Source organism: Jaculus jaculus, chromosome 12, assembly GCF_020740685.1.
Source record: "Jaculus jaculus isolate mJacJac1 chromosome 12, mJacJac1.mat.Y.cur, whole genome shotgun sequence".
Taxonomy (NCBI): Eukaryota; Metazoa; Chordata; class Mammalia; order Rodentia; family Dipodidae; genus Jaculus; species Jaculus jaculus.
This window is the reverse complement of record NC_059113.1, coordinates 55526331-55546353: the sequence shown is the minus strand read 5'-3', so window position 1 is coordinate 55546353 and position 20023 is coordinate 55526331. Positions and strand designations below refer to the sequence as shown.

Here is a 20023-nt window from a genome sequence, read left to right as displayed (position 1 = left end):
GTCTCTGTCTGTCTGTCTTTGTCACACTCACACTCTCTGTGACATAAAAGTTCTTTTATTAAATGTCATACACAGGCATGAATGTTATACATCCTCCCGTTCCTTCTGTCCTTCCTCCTGTTCCCCCACCACACCTCTCCTTCATTCAGCCCACTCTAGAACAAGGGGGATCAGTCCTGAGTGAGGAGAAGCCTTTGGATCCTGGAGTGCAGGAGGCAGTCAGGTTGAATCTTAGACAGTCCTCACCTAGAGAGAGGGATGGCACTCCAGAGATCACTCAACTACTCCACTGGTTTCAATTCCTCCTCCTCCTCTTCTTCCTCTTCCTCCTCTGTGGGCTGAGCAACTCATATCTTCTCTTTTCATGCTGTGAGAGGAAAGTCATATTCAGTTCCAAGCCTTACCTTTTCAAACAGGCCCTGGCTGAATATCTTTGTGTCAGGGCATGAGCCTCCAGGGAGAGCCCCTGCCTTTTCTTCGAGGGGTTTGAAAGTCAGGTTCCTTCTCTGGACACATGAGGGCATGGAGGTGTCTCCCAAAGGACAGAGACATATGGGGGTGTTCCATCTCAGGAAGAGTCCCTCGAGAAGCAGCCCGGGCTAGGGGGACGCCAGGCTGGGGAAGTCTCGTTGTCTTCTTTGCTCTTGTCTACTGAATATTTACAGACCTCTGTAGGAAAAACTCCTCTTAAATCTGAAGCATGTGGGGGCCCCAGGCTATGAGAGTGGTTTCCATGGTCACAGGGAGCAGCAGTATCCTCGCTAACTCCTAGGGAGGTGACCTTTGACAGCCTGGTAGGGCAGCAGAGAGCTTAGGCCCCAGTACCTGTGCTTCTATAGCTTGGTGAGTGTGAAACAGATGTGTACACTGACCCCTTGGTGTGGGCGCCTCCTATCTCTCTCAGCATCTCACTCTGCACTCAATTCAGAAGTTGTTGCCTCCACTTGGGGTTCTCCTAAATTCTTGGGTTCATGTACTCTTCTTTTCTTGTTTGCAGCCTGGAGGCGCTTCTCCATGAGCTGCAGGGCAAAAATGGGTACTTGTGGCTCCTAAACTGGGAGGGACATGAGGTAGCAGGACACTGGCATGGAGGTCACCAGAGATAGAGAATGAGGTTCTGGGAGCCACCATGCAGATCTCCTTCCAGCTCCTCATCTCTGCTCCTGACCAGGATTCCATTCCCCTTCTTCTTGTCCATACTCGACATCCCCGATTTGGGAGCAGCCCTGTTAACAACCCATGGGCAGGCTGAATCAAAGAAAGGTACATGGTTCTCATGAGTGAGGGTCTCTGCCTTGTCCTGGTCTTCTTGCTATCTCTGCAACCTGTGTGTTATATTTTACTTGGGACATTTCTTCCCCTCTACTTATACGTAGTATATATACTCTCTACTGGGTTCTTTTTGGGGGGGGGTTGTTTTTTATTTTTTTTGAGGAAGAGTCTCACTCTAGTTCAAGCTGACCTGGAATTCACTATGTTATCTGAGGGTGACCTCGAACTCACAGCAATCCTCCTACCTCTACCTTCCGAGTGCTGGGGTTAAAAGTGTGTGCCACATCGCCTGGCTTAAAACATTTTTTAGTTACTTATTTATTTGAGAGAGTGTGAGAGAAAGAGGCAGACATAGAAAAACAGAGAAAGAGAAAGGCAGATAAGAGAGAGAACAGTCGTGCCAGGGCCTCTAGCTGCAATGACCTATAGATGCGTGTGCCACCCTGAATGTCTGGCTTATATGGGTACTGGGGAATTGAACCAGGGTCCTTTGTAGGCAAGTGCCTTAACTGCTAAGATATCTCCCTAGCCCCTACTTGATGTTTTTGTCTGCTTATCTACTTGTTTCCCTGCCATGTTCTATCTGTTTTGCTACTTCACTGGCCTACCATACCAGGTCAAGAAAAAGTTCCTCCTCTTCGAGCTCTTTGTTTAGCACCAAATATCTACGTCGGTCTGGGGACAAAGTTTTGCCCATAAATTCCAGGCTCATAATGGCCACTGGCTACAAACACAAGGAAGAATGCATGAGAATCCTTGGCAAGTAGAGGCAAAATCCACTAAGACCTCCGGGAAAATTTAAAAAAAAAAAAAAAAAAAGGCCAACCCAACCCAGTCTATACCACATGTGAAATTATGATAACCAGTTAAACATACACATAGCAGGGAGGGAGGAGAGAAAGAAGGAAGGAAGGAAGCAAGGAGGGACGGAGTAAGGAGAGAGAAGGAAGGAAGGAAGCGAGGGAGGGAGAAAGAAAAAGCAAGAATGAGCAAGCGAACAAGCAAGAAAGAAAGAAAAGAAGGAGGGAGATACTGACAGAGAGATAGAGCAATACCAAGATAGGGACAGAGCTCAGCCCTTAGAGCTGCAAGGTTATCATACAGACAGCCACACAGCTCAGCATTGAAGCAAGAAGCTGAATTCAAAGTGGCTGAGAAGGCATTCTAAGCCTGTGGACAACACTGGGACTGTAGACACAGCTCACTTTGTGGAGGAAGTCCTGCTGGGATCACAGCTCATACAGGTAGCTGAGGAGTCCTAGGTCTGGGTACAACACTTCCTCTTCCTGCTGTTCCTCAGATTTGTCCCTTTCCATCTGTCCATTGTTCTCTCCTGTTGTAGAAATCAAACATTCCTGAAGCCAGTGAGTGACATTCAAGTCCTCATGGTTGGCTTCAGGCAGGACCTTCATTGGTGTCTTGGAGTCTGGGGGTCTCTTACATTTGGGTGCTGGGGATAGGCAGGATGGTTGTCAGGGCCACTCTTCACAGAGGTGCACACTAGGAAAATGGGGAGGATCATGGTACATGTTGTTTCCACATCTACGCAGCCAGCTGGGCTGGTCAGTGTTCAGATGACCAGCACCAGCCCAGAATGAGTGAGGACATGTTGGCCTCTGCACCCACGAGATGGGACAGAGGAAGATGTGGAACATCTACAATGGCAATGTGAGTGGATTTTTGAGTCCTTATAGGCTCCTGGTAATTTGTCCACCCAGTTTCCAGGATATCATCATATAGTTTGTTGAGTGTATGGACAGGTGAGCATAGGGAGCGGCAGTGAACTTGCACAGGTCCATACTGATCTTGGGAACAAGGTGGGACCACACTGTGTGGGGGCTGTTGAGCTGGCAGAGCCAATGGCCCATTCTGAGGGCACTAGACTGCTGGTGGTACTACAGCCCCTCATGAGTGCTTTGGCATCTACATGAGCAACTACAAATATGTCATGAGACCTACCTGGTTTCTGGATGACCTCAGGGGCTGGAGGTCTGGAAAATCCTGCCTCAGTGGTACTGCAGAAGGCTGGCACTGGGAGCCACTTATGTTTTCTAACTTTTCCATGTCTATCTTTTCCTCATGTTCAAATTCCATGATCCTAAGAGAGTGAAAGGCACAATCGCAAGGTGACATGGATGCCAGACTCAAGTCCCAAAACCAGTGCTGTACTCAAGTAAGGAATGAGGTCAGACCCTGAGTTGGACTGGTTGGTGATCCTGGCACAGAATCACAGTTCTGAGGACACCCTACACTCCCTCTCTGGGAGTCAAGTTAGGCCCAGGTGGCCCAGGAAAAATAATCAGAACACATCTTGTCTAGACCTCTCTAGACCCTGCCCTGAACAGTAGAACTGACTGCCAAGCTGGTCAGGCATAGGATTGATGGCAGCGTATCCCAGGGGTCATGGACAGATCCAAGGACGACAAAGCTGACACTGACAGCACAGCAATGACCAAGGAGACCAGGGCCCAGGAGAAGGCAGAAGCCAAGCTCACTGGTATGGCTGCTTCTCTCTAAAAGCTGGTTTTTCTCACTCATCCTTGAGCTTATTTGAAATAGGGGGACTGCATGGAGCAAAAGCAAGACACTATTCTCAGAATGTCTGAGAGGATGCTTCCTTCGTGCATGCCTCCACCATTCTCACACACTTCTGTGCCTACTTCCTTCAATCCGCAGTGGTCCTGGTTGTCAAGAGTCACCATAGATCATTCGGATGTCTGGAAACAGTCAGGGCTTGATGCATAACCAGTGAGGAGAGAGCTCTGGAGACATGGCGCATAGACCCCCCTAGCATTTTAGGGTGCAGGAGCTACTGCCTGGTCTTAAAATTATTCGTGTCAAGAGGTGAGCTCGTGAAACCCCTGTAGCTACTGCATGGGTGCAGATCACCACCAGATCTAGTCCAGCTGAGCCATCCACACCCAACTCCTGTCCATTTCCCAGACTCACTTGTTGGCCATCTCATGGTACTTCTTCTGCTCAGAGGTGTTTGCGAGCTTCCATTCCCACAAATCCCTCTGCAAGCTTTCCTCCTCCTTCATATTCAGCTTCCACTAAGCAAGGGTACAAAGCTGAAATTCAAAAGCAACACTTACAATCCACACATTTTCTTTCCCTCCAAGCTGACCCTACAAAGCTCACACCCTCTTGCCAACTTGTTCTCTTAGTTCTCTAGCACCCTTACTTTCCACCAAACATCAGCACCAAGGGATGTGTCAGTGTCTTGATGTTGTGAAGCAGAACCTATATCCTAAAATGAGTGTGACTAGAAATGGGATGATGGATGTTAGTCAGGTTTAGGTCATGATGTGGGGTCCCTTGTGATGATATCTCCTTTTAGAATGTGGGAAGATCATCCAAGTTTTTTCCTTGTCATGTAATAACACAGCTCAGAGTTCCATGGGGCAGCTAGAATGTGGATTTGTGGTTGCCAACCTTTAGAAATGTGAGAAAGGTGAATATGTGGTTTCAACTGCTGACTCTGTTTTGTCAGCTAGACCTGCCTGAGAAGAATGACAAAGTGCTCAGAATAAGCAAAAACCCAGGATTACAGCCTGGGTCAAAGGTAGAAATGCCTGCTGAACATCAGAATGGATCTAAGACTTGAAGATTTTGCTCCTGTGGATATACCACCCTGTTTTCCATAGTGGAATTCCATAGAATGTATATGCAGTTGTATAGGGTCCTACATGTCTTCCCTATATACATATAATAGCTCACATGACAACTGCATCCCTTTCTGAATTCTGTCCTGTATGTGAATAGGACAGTATGTGAACACTGTAGAAAAATAAGGATTGACTGCTATCAAATATATGTGATAAAAGGCAAGGTAAGTACAGTACTTTTGGGCTGGAGAGATGGGATTAGCAGTTAAGGCATTTGCCTGTGAAGCCAAAGAGCCCAGGTTCGATTCCCCAGACCCACGTAAGCCAGATGCATAAGGTGGCACATGCATCTGGAGTTAATTTACAGTGAGGCCCTGTGATATCCATCCATTCTCTCTCTCTCAAATAATGTGTGTGTGTGTGTGTGTGTGTGTAAAGAAACACACTTTCATAGCCTGATGTGGCATTCCAGTTTCTGAGAATGTGACTCTTACAGAGATCCCATCAATCTCAGGACCTTCCTTGTCCATATCACTTGGTCATTGTTTCAAGACCTAGAAGGAGCTTCCAGCCATGGGATCCAATCAAATGAGGAAGCAGGAGATTGTTTCCATATCAGAAGTCTGCAGGAGGACCAAGACCTTGTTCCTCTGCCAGTTTCAGAAATTCTCATAGACGCTTCCAGGTTGTATGAATTGTTTTCAGGTATGTTGGCTTCAAAGTTGGTCAGGCCATCTTTTCCATAAATAAAGGTGAGTTTGGAGGGGAAGTCTCTGCACCCAGGTCCTCTAGTTGCTCTGTGTAGCCACAGGAACAGAAAGAGTTGTGATTGTGCTCATAGCATGTGTTGTCAATTGTCAGGTGCCAGAGTGCCCATGAGTGAGGATGTTCACATTTGGCAGAGGCTGTACAGGACCTCCTATTATTTGACATGTTTGTTGTTCAGAGGCCCAGCTGCACCCACACCAAAGAAGACACCTCCTGGTAACATTGATATCCCTAGTAAAGGTGACAACATGACAGGGTTCCCTGAAGATAAACCTTCAGTCATTAGGGGTACTCAGGCTGCTCCCAGAATAGCTGCAATGTTGGTTGGGAGCAAAGACAAGGGCTGTGAATTGAGACATGGAGGTTCCAGGACTCATCTTCACGTCTGGTCCTATTGCTGAGAATGCTGTGGAGACAAAGGGGAGAGGTTAGTGGAGGAGGGGAAAGGGCACAAAGGGAGGCGTTCTAATCCCAGGACTGTCAATGGGAGGGGGTGGATCTGTGGTATGTACATACAGTTTGGATCCAGAAGTATTGTTCACATGGATGGGATGTCATATGCGAAAGGATGTGAAGTTTAGGACAATTCTACACTGAAAATGCAGTGAAACAGATGACTGCAGGTACTTGTTTGTTGACTGGGCTAAGGCATTCCATACCGAGATGGGGTAAAATTGTCCCCATACTCCTTGTGGATTCAGCTGAAGTTATCCTAGATTATCAAGTCAAGATGAATGGTAAAACACAAACTGTCTGTATATTTGTATTACTCTGTGGAGAAAACTTTGTATGCATGTTGAGGCTGGAGGTCTGTTTCTGGTGTCTTCCTCAATCTGTCTTTGTACATTTTTGTTTGTTTTTCAAGGTATGGTCTCACTCTAGCATAGGGAGACCTTGATTTCACTAGTCTCAGAATGGCCATAAACTCATATTCGTCATCCTACTTCAGCCTTCTGAGTCCTGAGATTAAAAGTGTGCATCACCACATCCAACATAAAAGACAGAGAGAGCGGGAAAGAGAGAAACAGAGAGAAAGCACACAGGCGTCTGCAGCTGCTGTAAGGAACTTTGTACATATGGGCTTATGTGGGAACTGTGGAATTGAACTTGGGATTTTAGACTTTACAGGCAAGCACCTTAACTATTGAGCCATCTGTCCACTCCTGCTTTTTAAATTTGTTTTTTATTTTTATTTAAAACTTTTTTTTTTGGTTTTTCAAGATATTGTTTCACTCCAGCCCAGGCTGACCTGGAATTCACTCTGTAGTCTCAGGGTGGCCTCAAATTTATGGCAATCCTCCTACCTGTGCCTCCCAAATGCTGGGATTAAAGGCATACTCCATCATGCCTGCCTTTTTTAAAAAAATTTCTTTATCCATTTTGAGAGAGAAAGAGACTGGGTGCACCAGGGCATCTAACCACTACAAATGAACTCCAGAAGCATGTTGCTCCCTTTTGCTTCTGGCTTACATAGGTACTGGGGGACTGACCCTAGGTCCTTTGGCTTCAGAGGAAAGCACCTTAACCACTAAGACATCTCTTGAGCCCAGAACTGTTTTTGAAATTTTTTTAAATTTACTATTTGAAAGGAAAGAGAGAGCTAAACAGAGATGAGAGAGGGAGGGAGAGAGAGGAGAGAGAGAGAGAGAGAGAGAGAGAGAAAGAGAGAGACAGAGACAGAGAAAAGAGAGGGAGAGAGAGAGAGAGAGAATTGGTGTGTCAGGAGTTCCAGCCTCTGCAAAGGAACAAGAGTTGCACATACCACTTTGTGCTTCTGGCTTCAGGCAGGTACTGGAGAATCAAACCCAGCTCATTAGGCTTTGCCTGGAAACATCTTAACTACTGAAACAACTCCTCAGCCTATTTTCTTTGTTATTTGAGGGTTCTCTCTCTGAACCTGGAAGTCGTTAGTTCAGCCAGCAAGCTCTGTGGATCCTCCTGTCTTCACCTCCCCTATGCTGGGATTATAGGAGTAAACAGGCATGCCCAGTTTTTACATGTGTGCTGGGATTTGAACCCAGGTCTTCATGCTTATGTGGCAAGTGCTTTATTAACTGAACCATCTCCCAGATCTGTGGTGATTATTTTATATGCAAATGGAGTGTACTTTGAGCCTCTTGAGGACTCTGGGAATCCAGACAGTATGTATGTGTGGTGTGTTAAACGTGTTTTATGATGTACATTGGGGTTCTATTTTGAATTGAGTGGAGAGAATACAGTGTTAAGGTCTGTATTCGCTTCAGTGGGTGATGGTGTCTTTTTAAATATTTGGGATTAAAGGAGTTAATAGTTGTGTTTGTGGTAGTGAAGAGAGGTGAGTGAATTTGGTGAATCTGAAAGGTCATGCTTACAATCTGAGAATAGGCTTGTTGTAATTTTGGTTTTTGAATGTATTACCTTTGTCCTTCCTGTGAAAACTTGGATTTGTTCCAGGTGTGGTGGCACACTCCTTTAATCCCAGTACTTAGGAGGCAGAGGTAGGAGGATCACCAAGAGTTCGAGGCCACCCTGAAACTACATAGTAAATTCCAGGTCAGCCTGAGCTACAGTGAAACCCTACCTTGAGACACAAAAACAAAAACAAAAAGTTGAATTTGTAGGTTTGGCATGGAATATATGCATGTTGGAATGCTGATGAAACAGTGTAAATTTCTGTGATTGTGCAAGTGGGTGGATATGGTTCGGAAATATAGAAGACGTGTTTCAGTATCAGGATGTGGTAGAGGATGATGTGTTCTGTGTTTTCCAGGATATGGGTCTCTTTGTTATAACACATAAGAGAAAGCATGTGTGTCATGGAGAACTTGTAGAGCAAATGTGTAACCATGGTGTGCAGTTTCTATGGTTTTGTATTTAGAAGACGGAGGACATGTTTCTTTGGCATGTGTTGCAGTCCGTTTTGCATTGCTGGTAGAAATCACCCAACCAAGAGTAGCTTCTGGGAAAAAGAGGTTTATTTTGGCTTACAGGCTTGAGGGGAAGCTCCACGATGGCAGGGGGAAACGATGGCATGAGCAGAGGGTGGACATCACCCCCTGGCCAACATAAGATGGAACACAGCAACAGGAGAGTGTGCCAAACACTGGCATTTGGACACAGGCTATAAAGCCCTTATGCCCGCCCCCAACAATACACTCCCTCCAGGAGGCATTAATTTCCAAATATCCATCAGCTGGAAACCTAGCATTCAGAACACCTAATTTTATGGGGGACACCTGAATCAAACCACCACAGCATGTTTGTAGCAAGTGATCTGGTTTATGCAAGTGGTGTGAGAGTGTGTGGATTCAGGAGATATTTACATATGCATATGTTCTGCTTATTTATGTAGATGTTTGTTGGTTATGGAGAGTTGTACGGGTACAGAGATTTTTAAAGTATTATTTACTTGGGAAGAAAGAGAAAGTCAGAGACAGAGAGAGTGGGTGTCCTAGGGCCTCTTGATACTACAAATGTACTCCACATGCAAACATCACTTGTGTATCTGGCTTATGCAGGTACTAGGGATTTGAATCTGACTTGAGCGTGGGCTGGCAGGCTTTTGCAAGGAAGCACTTTTAACCATTGAGCCATCAAAACAGCCCTGGAGTTTACATTTAGTTTTATGGCTTGTGATTGTATGGTTTGTATTTCACCAGATGTTGTTTTAAAGAAATTTTTAGTTGTTTTTGTTTCTGAGGTAGTCTCACTTTAGCCCAGGCTGACGTGGAACTAACACTGTAGTTCAATGCTAGCCTTATATACAAAACAATCCTTCTACCTCTATCTCCCAGGTGCTGGGATCAAAGGCATGCGCCACCATTTCCAGCTTGAAGAACATTTTTTACAAATAATTTTTATTGGGAACTTTAACATACCAACATACTACAAATTGTTACATTCCTATCAGGCTATCCTCTTCTGTGCCCTCTCCTCCTTCCACATTCCTTTAAGGGCACTTTTTGGTGTGAATATTGGTTATCATTATGGGGTCATAATATTCCAATTGATTTCTATGGGTTAGACAATACCTCAAAGTATGCCTTCCCCCTGTGCCTCTTATATTCTTTCTACCTCCTCTTCTGCAATACTGCCCTGGCTTGGAAAGCATGTTACACTGTTACAAATCTCCTTTAGGGTTACATTCTCAGTAGCCTCTTGTTTTCTGTTTCAATGGGTTTTGAGTCTCCTCAGTGTTACTGCCATCTCCATGGAGAAAGTTTTCTACCTGACAGTGACAGCAGAATTCATATTTAATAAGCCATTCTCCATGATGCTTCCTGACACTGGAAAATGTGACTGAGATCAGTTATCATGTGTACAGTGCCAGACACTTATTTCTCTTCTTGTCATTTTGATGGGCTTGGGTCACCCTGGTATTTGTAACCATTTATATAAAAAGCAGATTCTCAGCCAGGCCTGGTGGCACATGCATTTAATCCCAGCACGTGGAAGGCAGAGGTAGAAGGATACACCATGAATTCAAGGCCACCCTGAGACAAAATAGTAAATTCCAGGTCAGCCTGGGCCAGAGCTAGACCCTACCTGGAAAACCCAAAAAACAAAAAGCAGATTCTCTAACCAAAAGTAAAGGCAGTTTTAATCAAAGGATATAAACATTTACATTTAAAAGGCCCATGACACCTAGAAATGTCTTCCACAACAGTTACAATACACAGAAAACCAGGGCTGGAGAGATGGCTCAGCGGTACAGGCACTTGCTTGCATAGTCAAAGAACTCAGGTTTGATGCCTAGTACCCACGTAAAGCCAGATGCAACAAGGTTATGCATGCATTTAGAGTTAATTTGCTTGCAGTGGCCCTGACATGCCAGTCTCTCCGTGTGTTGGTCTTTTAACTCTCAAATAAATTATACACACACACACACACATATTACAGACAGAAAACCACTTACAAATCCTTAACCTACACCTAGCTTATGGAAACCAGCTCCTATAGCCTCAAATACTAACAGCTAACAGTACCATATACATCTTACACATATAAACACAATCTCTATATTTTTCAGAACAAATGTACAACTTCACCTATTCATCCCATGTGAATATCATTACTTCCTACCAATATGCAAATAACTCCCTGCTTAAACATACAAAGCCAAGAAAATATTCATCCATATTTCTATGTGCCTTGAATAATCATATTCACTCTTACTTAAACATTCTTCAAACACTCAATGCCAGAATTGTTCCTCACAGTGAACTGTTGATCAGGGAGGTCTCCAACATAATGCAGGCAATAGCCAAAGCATTTGGGTACCAATAAAAAATGGAAGTTAAGAACTTGTTGCTGAAGACACCACAGAATGCAGTCACAGGACATATAAAAATCAAGCTGGGGACTGAAAGGATGGCTTAATAGTTAAGGTGTTTGCCTGAAAAGCCGAAGGACCCTGGTTCAATTCTCCAGGACCTACGTTAGCCAGATGCACAAGGGTGCACACACATCTGGAGTTTGTTTGCAGTGGCTGGAAGCCCTGGTGCACCCATTCTTTCTTTCTTTTTCTCTCTCCCTCCCTCCCTCTTTCTCTGTCAAATAAATAAATAAAAATAAAAATTTTTTAAAAATCAGGCTAGAACTCAGACTGAAGCCTCTCCCTGTTGGCTAGTAGTTATAGTTCTGGAAAATGTTATGTGAGCTGCTGGTGGATAAGTCATCAACACAGTGAGCAAATGGTGGGCCCCACAGCTACAAAATCAAAAATCAAGGCAAGATCTAGCCACTAGTACAATAGTGAAATGCATGTTATTGGGGTAATCAACTGATCCTTATTGACATGAGGCCTGCTCAGTGGGAGGCAATTCATACCTGGCACTGAGCACCAAGGCAGAAGCCCATGGCTTAGACAGTCACAGACCCTACAGGGAAACTTCCACAGTTCGTTGTATAAATGGAGAGGTTATGTGCATCTTGTTCAGTCACGTAGGTGCTCAGCAGCTCTACCATCATGGTCTAAGTTTGCTAGGCTACTGCTCATGTTGCTGTCACAACCTGCTGTCATCCATGTACTACTGATTTTTCAGTCTTTCAGACAGTAATGGAAATGTCTTCAATGAGGCTTCTATTGAAAATTTAGAGGAAAGCGAAGCATGGTGGCACACACCTTTAATCTCAACACTCGAAAGGCAAAGTAGGAGGATCATCGTGAGTTTAAGACCAACCTGAAACTACATAGTGAATACTAGGTCAGCCTAGGCTAGAGTGAAACCCTACCTCAAAAATCCAAAAACATAAAAAAAGAAAGAAAAATTTAAAAAGAAAATTTAGAGGAAAAACTCTAAGTCCTTTCAGGAAGTGGCCCTGTTAAAGGCCCTATGCGCAGACCTCGTGAGGAGCTGTGACTGCTACAGTGGAGCTCCAAGAAGACAGAGATGCAGGAATGCAGAATGCCTGCTAAAGAAAGCTGCAGGCAGTGTGCATAGCCTGCCAACAAGCATGGCCCTGTGGCTACAGTGGGCATGTCCAAAGTTTAGGGCTACTCTAGGCCTTGGGGGCCCATATTGTACCTTAGGTGCTTCATAAGAAGCTACAGAATGTAATGTTCATCCTACAGAATTTAGTACTGCTCAGGTGCAATGCTGTGTGCCTTTTTCTTATTTTTTTTCCCCACTGTTAAATGTGAATGCATGACGTGTCATTGGACATTCATAGAATGTAATTTTCTTGATGCAAGAACTCAGTTGCATAGATAGTGTAACTAAGAAAAGTTTGATTCACAGTGACCATGAAAGACGTGATCACTTCAGCATGGGCATGGTGAGAGGATGAATGATTTTATACTTCCACATGTGAGAAGATTAAAGAATTGTCTAGTGCCACCTGAAGAAAATTTACACATGTTTTGCAGGAATGTTCTGTCAGTCTGAAATTGGCAGATACCACAGTAGTTCATTTGTCTTGATAAATGGCTACCTTGGACTACGGGTTCTGAGAGTTTACCTAAGCCCTAGGGTAACCAAGCTCCTGGACTAGGGACCATCAGTCACAGTAAATGCATTGTGTGTTGCTGCTTCACTGTCTGCATGTGTGTGTTTCAAAGTCAATGCCACCAACATTCTGTGACAGCTTTGCCTCAGTTGCAAAAGTTCCAGCAGCTTGGGAAGCAAGAGTACACAGGGGAAGTGACAGTACTTTTAAGTAGTTTTCCATTTAATCATTGGGATAAGCTGCACAATGCAGTGAGAAAGCAAACTGGAGGAGAAAGTTGAAAAGAAAAAAGAAGAAACCAAAGTTACTCAGCAAGTGCCCTCAGTAAGAGCTCACTGGGAGTAGATGTAGACTGAGATTTGGCCTTTTGAGCAGTGCTGGAACTGTTGAGAATGAGGACTCTAGGAGACAGACTGAATGCATTTTGTTCGTGGGATGCACGGTTTGCCTTGGAGGCTCTGGTAGTTGAGGTCTGTATCTTACCCATCTCTCAAAGGCACAGTTATTTGAATATGTTGTCTAACTCGAGTCCCTGTTGGGAACTGGTGGAAGAAAATTAGGCCCTTGGAGGCATGCCCTTCATGGGGATAATGGGATGCATCCCTGTCTGTCTTCCTTTGTTTTCAGGCTACAATGAGGTATACTTTTACTATACACTCTTCCTAATAACATCCTACCTCATGTAACTGTGCCATACTTTAAAAAAAAATATTTAAATGTTATTTGAGAGTGACAGGGCAGAGAGAGAAAGGGGCATATATATAGAGAGAATGGGCGTGCCAGGGCCTCTAGCCACTGCAAACAAACTCCAGATGTATGTGTCACCTTGTGCATCTGGCTTATGTGGGGCCTGGGGAAATTGAGCCTCAAACCGGGATCCTTAGGCTTCACGGGCAAGCGCTTAACTGCTAAGCCGTATCTCCAGCCTTTTTTTGAAAGCACGCAGAATCAACTAGTTGATACAATAATAATGTATTTTTTGAACCATATATTTGAGTTTATTCTGTCATTTTATGAGACAGACATGTTGAAGAAATTAACCAGTAACCTCCTTTTCTCCTTTATGTAGGTGAAGAACAGAAGTGTAGCAGGAGGTCTAGCTGGGCACTAAAGGGATAGCCCTCACTTTGATCTCTTGCACTGAACATAAGTTAAATGAAATAAGGGAAAAATATGTAATTTTTTTTAAATTGGGTTATGGGCTGGAGAAATGGCTTAGTGGTTAAAGTGCTTGCCTACAAAGCCAAAAGACCCAGGTTCGATTCCCCAAGACCCATGTAAGCCAGATGCACAAGGGGGTGTGCACATCTGGAGTTCATTTGCAGCGGTTGGAGACCCTGTTGTGCCCTCTCTCTCTCTCTCTCTCCCTGCTCCCTCCCTCCCTCCTCACCTATTTCTTTCTCAAATAAAGAAAAATTTTAAAAATGGGTTACAAAATTACCATAATAAATATAGCTCTCTTGAGAAGAAGATCTCACAGCAGCTGTCAGTACCTGCAAAGTACTGGATAATATTGGGCCATCAGCAGCAATTGTGGATGATGGAGAAGTACAAAAATAAAACAATAAAATAGAATGTTAATAGTAGAAGAGGGAGTTCAGTGGAGGGAATGGAAGGAGGACAAAGAAGGCTAGTGGAAAGGAACTATGTAAATTTTTTTAAGGCTATACTATTTTTTAAAAACATACCTTATTTATTTCATTTGAGAGAGAAAGAAGCCGAGAGAGAGAATGGGTGTGTCAGGACCTTTAGCCACTGCAAATGAACTCCAGACACATGCACCACCTTGTGCAACTGACTAACTGGGGACTCAAACCTGGGTCCTTAGACTTCATAGGCAAGCTCCCTAACTGCTAAGCCATCTCTTCAGCCCAAGGTTTATATCCTCCCCCATTCTATTGAGGGCCCCACTTACTGTGATTAATTGGTATTCAGTGTGAGGTGCTGAAGGTCTCAAGTCAGCTTATATGTAAGAATTGGGGGGCAAATGTGCCTCAGGCTAATTCTTGTGGCTCCCACAATCTTTCTGCACATTCTTAGGCCTAACCAAGTGTGACCAGCTTACATTAAAGGGGATAAGGATAGTATTTGAGAGACATTTTGGATATGTGTACTATTCTTCTTAGCCAATGAATACTGAAGGTTTTTAGTGCAATCTATGAGTTTGCTAATTATAGGACTCTGACTTGGTTCCCAGTACCAGGTATGTGTTCTCTTCCATTCAGTGGGTTTCATATCCAATCCAATCCTGTTTGTTAACTGCTTAGGCTGTGTGCCACAATTCCACATGTGTGTACTTCTTTCATGGCTGGTTGATTTTGTGTGCTACCTTATGCATCTGGCTTACATGGGGCCTGCATAATCAAATCTTGCTGCCTTCTGAAAAAAATAAAAACAGATTCTCCAACTGAGAATGAGAGCAGCATGGATTAAGGGGGATAAGCATAGTTAAAAAACAAGCATTGTTTTAATTTTTTTCTTTATTTTCAAGTAGAGAGAGGAGAGAGAGAGAGAGAGAATGTGCATGGAAGGGCTCTAGCTGCTGCAAACAAACCCCAGATGCATGTGCCACTTTGTGTATCTGGCTTAATGTGGGTTCTGGGGAGATGAGTGTAGCCTCTTTTTGACCAAAGAATAGTGGCAGCTTTTTCCTGGAATCTAAGACCACTGCTTCCATGGGATTCTGACTTAGTTCCAGGTACCAGCTATGAGTTGTTTGCCACTGAGCAGTAAGAGAGCCACTGGTTACCCACGTAGGCTGAGTGCCACCACTGCAATCATATCTGCCTGAATGATTTTGTAGCTCCTGTAAAACTTCCCAGAGCTATGAGGGCTGGCTATCAGGAGATGGCTTTCTTCTAAATTTCAGCATGATCTGTCAATGTCCTGTGTCAGCCCCTTGTGATTTACTTTTTAGCTTTGGCAGGTAATTGAGTGCTTTGGCAGAAGACTACCTTGTTTTGGGAACCTGATAGGTTTCTTTGACCAACAAGTAAATGTGGGTTATAACCCACTTCTGGCACTAAGAATTACAAGCCAGAGCCCATGGTTTTAGGGTTTCTCCCACCATATCTAAGGCTCTTTTGACCAGATGATCTCCTGCCACTCCTATTGAGGTTTATGTCTTTTAGTTTGCTATCTAGGAGAAGGGTTTCCATGATACAAATTCGTGTTGACTTTAGGTTTTTTTCTATTTTTTATATGAGAGAGAATTGACATGGCAGGGCCTCCAGCCACAGCAGTCAAACTCCAGACATGTTCACCATCTTGTGTGCATGTGTAACCTTGCATGCTTGCATCAGCTTGTGCATCTGGCTTACATGAGCTCTGGAGAGTAGACTATGAGTCCTCAGCTCCGCAGGCAAGCATCATAACCGTTAAGCCATCTCTCCAGCCCAATAAAGGTACTATTGTCACAAAAAGTTCTCAGTACTGGAGGGGAAGTTTGGGGTTGCACAGTCTGGAAGGTGTGGCTGCGAGACTTGCCGGGAAGATGCCAGTGGTGGTGATAGCAGAAAGCACCTTCAGTTTCATGAAGCTTCTGGATCAGTGTGAAAGCCAGGAGCTAGAAGCTCCTGGAGGTATCACACCACCACCAGTGTACAGCCAGCTTCTCACTTTGTATCTGTTGCACAATGACATGAATAATGCAAGGTATCTTTGAAAAAGGAAATATAAAATCTGTGAATTCTGAACCTGGGGGAATGTGGTCAGTAGGACAACGAATCTGGCAGAGAGACTTCCTTGGGATCTGCATGACCATCAATGCCCACCAGTGGTCTAAGACCATCCAGCCAATCATGGGAGCACTTAGGGATGTGACAAGGAGATGTGCTTTTGATTTTGCAGCCTTTGTGGGACTTCCTGTAGAAGAGGCTGTGAAAGATATATTAGAGCAAGGATGGCAGACTAACTCCTCCACAAGAATGGTGTTTCCCAGGAAGCTAGTCACAGGGGTCCTGGACATTTCCTTCAACAGGTTTATTCCCTTATCAGAGCCCACCCCAGTTTTGCCAATCCCCAATGAACAGCAGTTAGCCAGGTTGACAGATTATGTGGCTTTTCTTAAAAACTGATGTCACCCTCAGAATCCTGCATACTGACAGAGAAATGTAAAGCTTTTATTTATTTATTTTTTAATTTTTATTTTTTGGTTTTTCAGGGTAGGGTCTCACTCTAGCCCAGGCTGACCTGGAATTCACTATGGAGTCTCAGGGTGGCCTCAAACTCACGGTAATCCTCCTACCTCTGCCTCCCGAGTGCTGGGATTAAAGGTGTGCACCACCACGCCTGGTTAAAGCTTTTATTTTTGGTTTACTGAATGGAGTGAGCATGTCAGCATTCTTTACTGAGTATGTGATTAAATGCATATATAATATAAATATATAATATATATTTTGTCCTTAAAACATGCTGAAGAGTTATTGGAGCAGTTCTCATTTTGTACTGTTTAACAGAATTTGTTGGCTCTCATCAATATTATGCAGGTAGTTTCTGTTTCCTAGTGACTCATTTCAGAATCTCCTGCTTCATATAGAGTAGGGGTTGCCATGGCACACACCACACTCCCATCCGCACCACTGGCTGTTAGTTGTAGTGATGTATTTTTGGGATTTGAAGAAGACAGGTTGTGATGCATGCTGTGGAAAATGTTCTTTTCTACTCTAAAGAATCACTAATACAAAACAGAAAGGTAGCTGAGGAACAAACAGACCCACTCCTGAGCAAACAAGTTTGTTAACACTACCTTCTTGGAAGCCTCGGCAGGTGTGTCATGGAAATGTGACTTAAGGTGTTTGAGGGAAGTATCAAGAACTAATAGTTTTCCCGAAGAAGGGAAAAGTTGAGTATTTGAGGGGCTGTGACAACTTCCTGCTGCCTGTGGGCTGCTTATATCTGTTCCTCAGTTTAAGTTCTGTCATTTGAAGAAATGTGGAAAGGATTTTCATTCTGTGTGGTGGCCCACTGAATATTTGAAGTTGTTTTAATCTGAAGACACAATAAACATCTCTTAGTTTATCTATTCTGCATTTGTTCAATAAGTATTTAATTTAATTCATCTAAAGACATTTCTAGAAATTCTACTTTTGGGGTCTCTCTGTGGACACATTCAAGATTACATTGTCTTACAAGAATTTCTTAATTAAATAGAAACCACCTCTATTATGACTCCAAAAAAAAAAAAAAGTTCTCAGTACTGACTCCTTGACCCGGCATGGGTGGTAAACCATAGTGTGTGCAAGCTATGGAGGGAAGAATTCAAGACAGTTTGTCAAGTACACAGGTGCAGGGTCCAGGCTTCTCCAGATCCATTTACTGCTCCTAGAAGCAGCCCAACTGGAACATCCTGGAATTTCATTCATCCCCCTCTGATTCAATGGCTCCCCTCAGACCATGCCAGCATTGTCTCTTTCATTTTAAAACATATAGGCTAGAGATAGGCTTACCAGTTAAGGTGCTTGTCTGCAAAGCCAAAGAACCCAGGATCAATATCCCAGGACCTGTGTAAGCCAAATGCACAAAATGGCGCATGCATCTGGAATTCATTGCAGTGGCTGAAAGTCCTGGTATGACCATTTTCATTCTTTCTCTCTCTCTCATCTGTCTCTATCTCTCTCAAATAAATAAAATAAAATTAAGAAATATTTTTAAATGTTTACATCAGGCTGGAGAGATGGTTCATTGGCTGATGTCACCAGTTAGCAGTGCATGCTAGCCCAGGTTAAATACCCCAGTACCCATGTAAAGCCAGATGATCAGAGTGGTACATGCACTTGGAGGTCATGTGGCAGTGGCAGAAGGCATTTCTATGCCCATTAACTACTCCCCTGTCTGTATTCCCCCAAAAGAATAATTATTTTTAATGTTTGAATACAGGTAAGTGTGGTGACTCATGCCTTTATTCATAGCACCAAGGAGTCTGTCTAGTTGAAAGAAAGGTACATGATTACATCAATGCCAAGAAAAGTTGCAATGAAATTCAATATACATTATTTGTGAAAACTCTTAATAACTAGGAGAGAAAGGTACAGGTTAATAAAGAACACGTATAATAAACTCACAGCTAACACCACACTTCATGGTGAAATGAATGAACGTTTTTCCTCTAAGTTTGAAAACAAGGCTGTAAAGTCCCTCTCTTCTCACTTGCAATTTAGTAGTAAGCTAACTACTCTCAACAATATAGGAAAAAAAGAATATGAAGGCATTCAGATTAGGAAAGAAATATAACTTACATCTTTTACAGGCAAGTAGGAAATTCTAAGTAAATCTATGTAACAAAGCCCCCAGTAAACAATAACACATACTTAAACAATATCAGAATACGGCTGGGCATGATGGCACACACCTTTAATCCCAGCATTTGGGAAGCAGAGGTAAGAGGATGGCCATGAGCTCAAGGCCACCCTGAGACTACATAGTAAATTCCAGGTTAGACTGAACTAGAGTAAAACCCTATCTCAAAAAACAAAACAAAAACAAATCATCCCAATACTCGGGAGGCAGAGGTAGAGACTGCTGTGAGTTCAAGGCCACCCTGAGACTACATAATCGATTCCAAGTCAGCCAGAGCTACAGTGAGATCCTACCTCAACCCACCCCCAAAAAAGAAAAAAAGATATCAGAACACAAAACTAATAAAAAAAAACATTTCCATATATTATATTATATTCATTATATCCATTATATTATATTCCATATAGCCAAATGGAAACCAAAACAAAAATGTATATAATAAAACTAAGAATGTGTACTTAGGCAATGTCTCTGGCTTCATACAACAGCACCAAAAACCCAAAAAAGAAAATTTTAAATGCATTAACATAAAAGGAGAAGTAGTTCACTACATGGAAAGTTTAAGGAGTTAGCAAAATGGGAGGGATAGAAGGCAATGTAGGGTGAATATGATCAAGATATATCATCATATGTTTTTATTTATTTATATTGTTGTTATTGTTATTATTATTTGTTTGTTTTCCAGACAGGGTCTAGCCCATGTAGACCTTGAACTTAGTCTGTAGCCCCTGTTGAGCCTGAAATTCTGATCTCAGTCTACTGACTGCAAGGACTAAAGGCAAGTACCACCATGCCTGGCTTATTTTTTTTAATATTTTTCATATTTAGAGAGAGTGTACATGCCAGACCTCTAGCCACTGCAAATGAACTCCAGATGCATGCACTACCTTGTGCATCTAGTTTACGTGCATACTGGGGAACTTGGGTCCTGAGACTTTTCAGGCAAGCACCTTAAATACTAAGCCTTTTCTCCAGCTTATTTTTAAAATTATTTTCAACGGCTGGAGAGATGGCTCATTATGTTAAAAGTGTCTCCTTGCAAAGCTTGATGGCCTAGGTTCAAAGCACTCATACCACATAAAGCTAGATGCACAAAGTGGTGTATGCATCTGGAGTTCATTTGCCAAGGTAGGAGTCCTTGGCACCCCCAT

The 20023-nt window shown here is 43.3% G+C and overlaps 1 protein-coding gene and 1 pseudogene across 2 annotated transcripts in view; one reads left to right on the top strand and one right to left on the bottom strand.

Moving 5' to 3' along the window:
- Positions 1-2203: 2203 nt before the first annotated feature.
- LOC123453708 (NUT family member 2D-like) overlaps positions 2204-20023 on the bottom strand; it is a 35088-nt gene continuing 17268 nt past the window's right edge. Inside the window, exons 1-3 of one of the 2 annotated variants that reach the window (XM_045131359.1) lie at positions 4222-5158; positions 3232-3370; positions 2204-2605 (exon numbers count right to left, since the gene is read on the bottom strand). In XM_045131359.1, the coding sequence (XP_044987294.1) occupies positions 2531-2605; positions 3232-3370; positions 4222-4313 (306 nt within the window). In that variant the 5' untranslated portion in view covers positions 4314-5158 and the 3' untranslated portion in view covers positions 2204-2530. Of the gene's footprint in view, positions 2606-3231; positions 5159-5374; positions 6055-20023 lie in introns of those variants that run through there. The other variant, XR_006632927.1, reaches the window with a different exon arrangement.
- LOC101602456 lies at positions 16069-16651 on the top strand (annotated as a pseudogene).